The 10653-nt window shown below is 35.4% G+C and overlaps 1 protein-coding gene across 3 annotated transcripts in view; it reads right to left on the bottom strand.

Annotated features, from left to right (window-relative positions):
* The window catches only part of LOC113501054 (sodium-coupled monocarboxylate transporter 1-like), a 33999-nt gene extending 24246 nt beyond the window's left edge, over window positions 1-9753 (bottom strand). For all 3 annotated transcript variants that reach the window (XM_026882040.1, XM_026882041.1, XM_026882043.1), the window contains exons 1-3: window positions 9232-9753; window positions 3896-4115; window positions 540-699 (exon numbers count right to left, since the gene is read on the bottom strand). In XM_026882040.1, coding sequence (XP_026737841.1) covers window positions 540-699; window positions 3896-4101 — 366 coding nt within the window. In that variant the 5' untranslated portion in view covers window positions 4102-4115; window positions 9232-9753. The remainder of the gene's footprint in view (window positions 1-539; window positions 700-3895; window positions 4116-9231) is intronic.
* Window positions 9754-10653: the final 900 nt, after the last annotated feature.

The following is a 10653-nucleotide window of genomic DNA, read 5'->3' on the forward strand; positions in this document are numbered from 1 at the left end:
TTTCTTATATTAAGTTTACATAGTAACTATCGAATTCAATTTATCGAGTAGTTCATATATCAATGTAACATTTATCTTTATTGTACATTAAATTTATTGTTATAATCATTCCTACATGCTGGGCTGTAACATTTAGGATTTTAAAATGATAACTTCTGATTCTAGAAAATGATTGGTATTAAGACTTCTACATTATTTTCATTTTTTATGGAGTTTCTTGCCGATTCTTCTCCATAAGAATGACATTTTGGAACCGTGCACCTAGAGTCATTATTGTAACCTTTTAAAAGTGCCTGGAAATCTTCCTTTATGAAACAAAAACATTTTTGGTTTTTCGATTTTGACATAAAATAACACTGTATTTAACTCTTAGGCGTTGTATTTACATAAACACACGCAACAATCAAAATACCAGGTCACTAACCAACTTCTCTGAAAGCAAGACTTTTGCAGTTGCGAAAAAATGGCATATTACGCGATCTCACTTTAACTTTAAACGGTTTATTAAAGCCATAATCTAACAAAAACATATGACTTACCTCATAAGACGAGGATAGCCGGAGAGTACAAAACACCGGTAGGTATATGGTAGCCACCACAGCGCAACTCAGCGAGACTCCTATTATCACCAGCCAGTACTGCGTGCCGTAGTTGTATATTTCAGCCGGCGTCCCCAATATCGTCACACCTGATACGTAACTGAAACAAAAGACAAGTGAATTAAGAAAATCAGACGATTTAGCATAATTTATAAAGCCTTTTGGAATCTATTAGAATCAATAGCTGTTGCTTCCGGCACTATAAATCGAAAATGATCTCAAGGGAATATAAAATCGGAAAGAGAACTTTCCTATGTGTTAATCAGGTTACAATCTGTAGACAAATTTTCGTCCAAATGCGTTCAGTGATTTTGCGTGAAAGAGTAAGAAACATCCATCCATACTGGCAATCTTTCGTTAATTTGTCGGATTAATTTGCTTGAAATATAGTAGGTGCAATATACAGGTTATGAATTAGAACAATTCCTCATATTTCTACTCTTAGTTCGGCATGGACGGCATGCAAGTAATATACCTTTATTCAAATTTTGGACTGCTTCCAATTACATATTTTGTGTACTAAATTCTGCATGTGCCTATTTTCGGACTAACACCCCATTCACTGAAGTAGACATTCATTTTTTAATTAGTTCAACAGTTTTTTTATACTACTTTCTTACTTCTCATTTGATACGTATCAGCGGTACTTAAAATTCATAAACTTAGAAACTGCTTTGCAAATATATTTTTAGCTATAATATTTTTTTCTCAGACCATTGGTTAACCGTTAACCTATTAAATGCTAACGTCATAAACCATCAATTTCCATTGAAACCATGCAAAACTGATGACGAGGCCTGTAAAACGTACTTTGATAACTACGATAATTGGTACTTATATAAGAGTTAACGTTACTAGGCGCGCATGTATGTGAGGAACCATTAATAATTATGTGAGAAACAAAGGAAGAACGTAAATGACATTGGCGATAGTACTTGGTGCATTAAATTATTGCTAGGTTCTAGGTGTTTTTTTTTTCTAAATTGATATGTTCCGCATTTCTATGTTTTGGTGTGTATTGTATATTGAAACTTATGAGGTGGAAACAATATGTTTTGGAATTGTTTCGATGATAAATTGGCAACTGATGCTTCTACCGATGTTTGTTACTCTTTGACGCAAAAAACACTGACAGATTAAGACGAAACTTAGAACACTAGTTTTTAATCAGGATTAATACATAATAACCATGAGTATACATACTGTCGATAAATTAATTAAAAAAATATTTGATATCGATTTAGCTCACGATTCAGAAGTCCGGTTAGGTCCGAAACTAGTCAGGCTATTCCGATAAATATGCGTAGGTAAACTATGAGAGAAGTAATTAAAAATTAATGTTTAAAATTTCGGTATCTCTTTTACTTTCGATCCGTGGATAGAAATAAAATAGGAATTTGAAAACAATGGGGAAGGTAATGCAAAACTGATATTCTTGACAATGAATTTGAAAGTTTATATTCTAAGTAAATGTTCTACTAACTACTCTACTAAACGACACTAAAAAAAAACAAAACATTATCGATAATTTACCCTGCAGTACTACCACTACCGTCATTATATTTTCGGTATCTGCTACCTGTGGCTACAAGTACTTGTACAGAGTTAAGAATCTTTTCGAACATAAATAGGTAGAGGTAACTACTAATTTCTAGCCAAAAAAAATACCAAATTTCTTTTAACCAAAAAGCTTTCTTTTCGGGAAGCATAACTATGAATCTTTCAATGACAATTAAAAATACATTAGTTATTATTAGGCAGAGCTGACTAATTTGGATTTGTGCCCAATTACTGTATAAAGTGAAATGGCCACACACTCATGCGGCCAAATCTACAAAAACCTATAGTTTTGGCCTCAGACAATTATCGATGTGCCGAGATAAAAAACCATTGAAGAGTTATAACACCTTTTCGGAATGATTTCTATTAAACTACGTAGACGGGAATTAACGCTAACGGACATTTATCATGACCTTGTTACTCTGGCCATGGTCACAAGAATACCAGTTTATGTAATCCTAATTTCTTCTATCCTACGAATATTATAAACGCGAAAGTTTGTATGCAAGGATGTTTGGATATTTGTTCCTCAGTCACGCAAAAAACATAGTACTGATTTTGACGAAACTTGGTACACAAATAGTTTATAACCATGATTAACACATAGTTTTATTTTGATAGTAACTGTCGTGAGAATAATTCATTATCTATATATACTTATACTAATATATAAAGCTGAAGAGTTTGTTTGTTTGAACGCGCTTATCTCAGGAACTACTGGTCCAAATTGAAAAAATCTTTTTGTGTTGGATAGACCATTCATCGAGGACGGCTTTAGGCTATAAACTATCACGCTGCGACTAATAGGAGTGAAGATACAATGGAAAATGTGAAAAAAACAGGGCAGTTGTAAATCATTACTTATATCTTCTACCCACGGGGACGAAGTCGCGGGCAACAGCTAGTTAAATATGTAACGGTTTACTCACGCTTATTTCGACTCGCGATCCCGCCGCGTCTGCTCATGATTAAGGACTCTGGTTGGGTCCGAAACTAGTCGGGCTACCCCGATAAATACGCGTGAGTAAACCGATACATCATTTAACATAGTTTTATGGTCTCGTGGGATCATTTTCGATCCGTAGCGGGCGGGCCCGCAGGCAACCGCATCCACAAAAACTCTACATCATTTTAAACATGCCTCAATCTACAATAGTAGTGCCAACGAGTAATCTGTGTAACACAGGCAGATACGTATTCCTAACATAAAATTGTGTCAAACAACTATCTAAGTACCAACACGACACAGGCCAGTGCAATTTTATGACCAGTTTTATTTCCGGCTCGTGAAGCAAGCAAAGCGATTTATGAAAATGAGTTACTCCAATCATTGATTACTTAACTTTTATATTTTTCCACATAGGAGACTTTTTAACTGAGAGTACCACTTCCTAAAGTAATACTATCATGGTTGTGGAAGTGTCACAGCGGAAAACATGGCGAAAAGAAGAATCTTTATTTTAGACAGGCAATAATATTATCTACTTTAAAACGGATCGGTGAGCCTCCAGAAATCCTCTACATGAGGTGTTTGTCACAAAAGTGCTAAACAATTGAATAAGAGGCAGTTAAAAATCACGACATCCCAAACTAACAAACTTATTTATTCTACCTTTCGTACATTGTGCCTTTATTACATGTGCGAGGAATATTCAAGCAATCCCCTGCTCGCGAGACGAAACATGTTGCTACGGTGCCAATTATGTACACAAAACATGTCTATACATTAATCTTACCTGGCTATCAGAGACATGGCAACGGGAAAGGTCGACATCGATCTCCCGCCGAGCAGATAATCCTTGATATCCACTACTGCTTTTGATCTGGAGCCGATAGCACTGTACCACACTCCACCAGCGCAGGATGCTGCACAGAGAACTCCGAACACCACGTAGTCGCCCACTCCGAAACCGCCTTCACTCATCGTGAATGACGGTGTCATCTTGATTTAAGTACCTGCGGCAAAAGATAAAGGAATCTTAAGCAGGTAATATTAAAAAAAAGCCTGGTGATTTGGCTTTGGTATCAAAGTACTCAAAAATATCATTCAATGGAATTTTGTCACGTTGGTGTTTTTAGAATAGATTCTATGGCTGGCTTCCATCTCCGGCATCGGATCAGCTCTGTCCTGTCATAATATTGTATCGTCTCGTACATATGCTGCTAAAATTCTAGCTCAATCCGCAAAAGAAAAGTGTATCAAATTACTCTTGCAAGATTTGAATACAGACCCACAGACCAAGAGACCTAGTATATGGTCTAGGAAGAGTTTTGAGAGCAGGATTCGAACCCAGCATCTCCGTCTGAGACTGTCACTCTCTTTTCATTATTAAGTATCAAATGTGTTGCCTTAGCCCAAAACTCATTCGGCATCCGGCAGATGTGACCAGCATAATTTCATTACAGTTTGGCATAAACAGATATAAAGAGAATAAGCGTAAGTGGCTGTGACGTTGTATGATGCAATCTGAATAAACTTTGCAATGCTATCAATATTAACTAAGAAACAGGTTACGTAAGATAAGAGCTGATTTTGATGTAAAGGCATCCTTACTCTGGATAGGAGTTTATAGAAACTCCTTCGCAATTGAGGTCTTTCTTTATGAAGAGACTGTATGATACAGTCGCTAGCTACTTAGATTCGGTCAATTGTTATCCCATGAAAACCTATCATAACCTTGAAGATATTATATTATTTAGGTTTACAAAGCACTGCCCTTAATACACATTAAGAAAATCTGCCTCGTTAATAATTATCGTCTTCGCAGCACAATTTGTTTTTTAACTGAGTGACGAGTGACAAGATTGCACAAGTGTGACGCACGTATCAAACAGTATGCCATAAATTGTTATACGTCAAATATTTTTTTGCACTTATTGTAGTTTTTGTGAAGTTCTATAGTGCGGTTGTTTCTCATAGTAATTTCATGATGATTTTTGCTCAGAACGGAATCGTAGGGATCTTATGCAAGTTAATAATGATCGTGACAGAGTGGCGGGTTTTTTATTTTGTGTAGGTAATTATAAAAACAACCAGCTTATAAATGGGTACTGCTGGAGTCAGGGGTTTGCATGGTAGGAAAAGCTTGACGCTAGCTTATTTGCGGTTTGGCAATTACAAATACTATTCGGACTCCAGGAGTTCAATTTCATATTCTGTGATCAGATTTCAGTGCCATAGAATAATTAAGAAAGTAAATGAATCTTTATAAAAGCCACATTGTTACTTTGTCTGCATTGAGATCGGACCTCTTGAATACGAATCCATGCATAGAAGGCAAGGCCACCGCGACTAGGGTACATAAAAATTTTGACAACGAAATCTCTGCTGGTCCAGAAATATGTTTGAGTTTTACTTTAGGTTTTCAATAACATGCCTTTAGCTTTCCATGGTTTCCTGCTATGTAACTTTGAAAAATTCCTTGAGAATCCATTATTATAATGGAAATATCCATCGAAACAGGTCACGCAAATCGTTCTCGTAATGCTGCTAAATGTATTCTAATTTTGTGAGTTGGAATTTCCTTAAAAAGCGACAATTAATTCAAGAATTTCGTTTCTTATTTATTCCATAATAATGTAGTACTTTCTTAGCATGAAATCTCTTGCAAACCAAATCTCGACAATTATTTAACTACTATTGATGCGTGGGAAAACTTGGCATTATATCTTTAAAAGAAAGAGGTACTTCAAAATTATTTATAACTTAAAGACATATAGTGCGTAGCATTCTAAATTCATTGTGTCAAGCATTCATTGATCTCGTGTAGTTTTACGTCCCAGCGTGACCTTTAAAAGTCGTTCAAACAATTGGAAAAGAATAGAAAAAACAAAAATGACTCAAGTGAGGATGATGTTATTGTTGGAAGCAAGACAGCGCGATACACGGCACAGAGTCTGTCTGTCTCTCACACAAAACTGCAACAGCTATAATTTAGGTGTTGGTGGTAAGCTCTTAAAAGACGTTCGAGATAAATTGCTACGCATTACCACGCAACGGCCAAAACGCGGAAGACGTTGCAAGGCGGTTCAGGTTATTCAGTGATAGTCTGACACTGCCCACTTGTCTTTATCCCCCAAGGATGTGGGTGTAAATGAGGATTCCACTGCTTTTACAAAAAAAAAATGATATCGACGTCAACTAACATTACAGGACATGCAGAGAGTCCAATTTCCCGTATGAGGCCAATATTCGTGTTATATCTACTTATAGGTAAGTGCTTGTTTTATATATTGATTTATTGTCTTTAACCACTATCATATTATGTGGGCTATGTGGCATGTCCCAATGCCATAGAGGTCTGATTTTAGCTGTTGCGTGAGGCCTCTTTGTGGAAGTCATTTGTATGTGACACTCTCATTGACTTGATCTGGCGACACTAACCGCGATGGATGAAAACGGTTGAAATGTCCCGACATAATAATAAGTACGAAAAAAAACAATAGAATACACGGGAAATTTTTCCTGTTTACAATCGGCAATATACTCGAACACAACAAATTTGTACTAAAATGTTTTGGCCAGAACTGTGTTGACACTAAGACGTCTTTAATTAGATTCAAAATCGCTATTTTAAAACACAAATATGTCGATTCAAGGTGAATAAAGCGATGAATTTAGCTGACTTTAGAGATAACTATTAACAAGATGCAAAGTTTTTTGTTATGACAAATCAAGAAACAATATACACCATGCTTCTTTCGCTTTTTTCCAAAAGGATATCATGCCCAACTTTGGGTCACTTACGGCTCCAGCATATGATATTTTTATCTAGTTGAAGAAAACGCTTCAAGCCCTCAGGAATTTATACCTTGTGTCGCGAGATTTTCACATAAGTTCAAGTCACATGCACAATTACCTTTTAGATTGAATGTTCCACCGTAAAAAGGAAATCGAGGCTTATGATAAAGCCAATATTTAACCAGTTGAAGCATTAAAAGAAAACTTTACAGTTATGTACCTTATTAAATGATGTAACGGTTTACTCACGCGTATTTATCGGGGTAATCCGACTAGTTTCAGACCCAACCGGAGTCCTTAATCATGAGCAGACGCGGCGGGATCGCGAGTCGAACTTTCGTTTTTAGTTCGAAGTTATGTACCTATTCACTGTTAATCTCCACAAAAATATACAATTAAAAATGATTTCAACTACGTCGCAATTTCAGATAAAACGAATAAATGAATTCAGTAATTAAGAAACGCATATTCTTTACTCATTGTACGTTAGTTACCTACAAACATAATATCGCGAAATGGGAAGTTTACATTTTCGTTTCATAAATATTACGCTGTACATTAGATGTTGTCGACCAAGAAAGTTTATGTTGAGCTAGGCTACACTTTTTTCAATCAGATGTGTTTAAAGCATTGTACCTGTTATAGTTTTCGTTTACGTCACGATTTAGGCCGTTTATACAGTATGCTACCATTTTAGTCACAAATGATGGTAGTACTGTTGATTAACAGAGCGTCTGATTTTATTTGTAATAGTAGCTATTGGAATTGCACGTTGACGTGAATATTTAAAAATGATCTTATTTTAAAGAAAGAAAAAAAGAATATTAACCATTTCCTCTTACATATATTTGTACAGATTACTTATATATTATTTTCTAGAGTCTTTTAAGGTGATCGGTCATTCAGGACTTAACTGTTTTGTTTCTTTTACTTGACTCGTCGTACATTTCTAGTTTGTACTAGACAGACCTCCGGTGGTTTAAGCCAGGGTAGTCCGGTATACTTGTCCGCCTTGCCCAGGGCGAAGAAAGTGAGGATTATTGAGGATTTCCCCGGGTAAAAAAGGTATAAAACAGTTTTGTCTATGATTATTTTCGCGCGTCTTCATACATACGTATATATATATATATATAGTCCTCCTTATCGTTTTCGATAACGGCGACCATTGGCAACTTAAGGTACTTTAACAAGGTGAGCAACTTGGTAAACAATAAAACTCTCACTATCACTCATAATTAACTTTCACTTCTGTATTAGTCGACCTTGACATTGCCAAGGACATATTGAACCAAAAATACCATATTATACAAACTACACCATATTCTTTTGAAAAGGTATTTCTAAATTCGACTGAATTATAACCGCCATGTTTTTTCACTATTAATGCTTATTTACGTGGATAAACATTAGCATTAAAAACAGAGTCTTTGTGTATTGTAATTGTTAGGAAAGTTATGAAGTAAGTATTTATTTGAAAGTCCCGTTTGTACGGGAGGACTAATAGCGCCACCCTTGACAAAAAAAGTATCTCAAAAACGATCTCTAAGCCCGTTTTACCACTGCTAGAACTACTTCTGACAATTTGATATAGGGTAAGATTTTTTTCGCGACCTTTTAAAAGAATAACTCTATCATTTATATCTACTGCATTTGGTAACTTAACAAAAATGGGTGTGACTTTTTACACAAACACAGTATAAATAAACAAACTTCGCTTTGGTAATCGTTATTAAATGTTTTGCCTCAGTTTTTATTCATGTTTCATTTATAACTGAGTATTTAGACAAAAAACATTATAAAGACACATTAAGTACTTAATGGAGTATAGGTAGAGCGGGTTCGAAAACTACAACACCCTGTACCTACATTAAACTTGTTTTTAAAATAAAAACGTCAAGAGAAACAAACGACTTTTTAATAAAAAGCAAAAATACAAACTCGTCCATTCAATGTCGCACACGGGGTTAAGTGATCCAGCAAGCTGTGATTTACGCATAGTCCCGGGTTTGATGCTCGCATGGAAAATATTTTTATTACTGATATTTTATAGTCGATCAGTAATTAGAAGTAGGTATTTTGGTATAAGTTAATGTAAACTTTAATTATTGGTAATAACTTCTTCAATTTAAATAATTGATTTAATTGTGTTGAGATAATATTGTCGTTGCTCGCGTGTCGTTAAATATTATTTACATTAATTGATTTACGAAACACGCTTATTTTGTTTCTAAGCGAACGCTCGAAATTAGAAAAAAACTACATTTTTATGTTTCAGTACTAATTGCTAAAATATTAAAATATGTTATCCAAATAAATGAATAACTGACTCACCTTTCCTTTTATGTAGTAAAACACAAACAGTCTTAACTTTGATATTGCGGAAGTAAACAAAGCGGAATTGATCTCGTATATGGGATGTTGCCAACCGCGCAAGGGCATGAACATGTATTGGCAATAACAACGTCACCAAACCTGCACAACCGCATTGCACGGTTTACTTTCACTGAACATAACTTCTGCAAACCACTGACGTGACTACCATCCGCCACGGAAATCGAGACTACGTTACTTTACTTAAATCTCCCGCCTGTCCACATGTCAATGTCACTTGAATCCAATAATATTTCAGGAATTTTACAAGAAAAAAATATAAACAATATCACACGCGATTCTATACTTTAAAATTGATACAAGCTCCCGCAAGCTGCCATGCAATGCATCCGACACTACCTATAAATTAAAGATGAATGAATCTTTTATAGGCATACGAGAAAATTATCAATTGAAATCGAATGTGACGTGCACATTGGCAGCTGTCTGTCGCGAAACCGTGCCACAGATTGTGAATTACCACATGGTTGGTGAAATTAAAATAGTTTACCTAGCGACACCTAGTGTATAGTGCATGTACTATGTGCGACACTGTTTTATCGACTGTTACTTTTAATTGTTAGCTATGTCACCTACGTACCGGTCGAGTCACTGACTGACGGCCGCTTTCTATATTCGATCTCAATCCCTAATTTACGGATCGAGATTGACATTTGAATCCATTTACAACTTTTAGTGTTTCTATAACCGATCCATGGATCGTTTTCTCGATCTTTTTCTTCAATCTATCTTTGGGAGGGCGGATCGAGATTTTAGATTGGTATTTGTATGAAAGTGACAGTTATGCGTTTTCTATAACCGATCTCTGGTTTTGACAAATCGATTTTTGACGTTTTTGATCTATAATTGCGATCCCCAATTTTTTACGGATTGTAATGAGAAATCTGTTAAAATGGAAATATTTTCAAGTGATAGTGATAGCGATCTTGAAGTATTAGCTCAGCTATCGGACTGGGATAGTAGTGACAGCGAAGTAGAACAAACTCTGTCCTTAAAATTTGTAATTGTGATTGTGATGTAGGTATCGAGTGGTTGTTCTGTACTTTACTTGTAAACGGGAGTCAAGGATTTAAGCTGAAGACCAGCGCTCAGTAATTCTTTTGGATTGCTAAGCATAAGCTGACGCTTAAACTTTTTTGGTTTCGGTATTATAGTTTTTGTGTACTAAGTACACTTTTACCAATATCTGTAATACTGGAATGAATAGATAACGATTATAATATTCTCGTTTTGATTTATTTATTTAAAATCATGAAGTATCATTACAGGGTTTACCCTAATGCGACAGCAAAGAACTTAAACTAAACAAAAATTGCAACACATTACATTATTAAAAACACGTCAGTCTGATTTTGAAGAAAT

This window comes from Trichoplusia ni, chromosome 15 (genome assembly GCF_003590095.1).
Source record: "Trichoplusia ni isolate ovarian cell line Hi5 chromosome 15, tn1, whole genome shotgun sequence".
Lineage (NCBI taxonomy): Eukaryota > Metazoa > Arthropoda > Insecta > Lepidoptera > Noctuidae > Trichoplusia > Trichoplusia ni.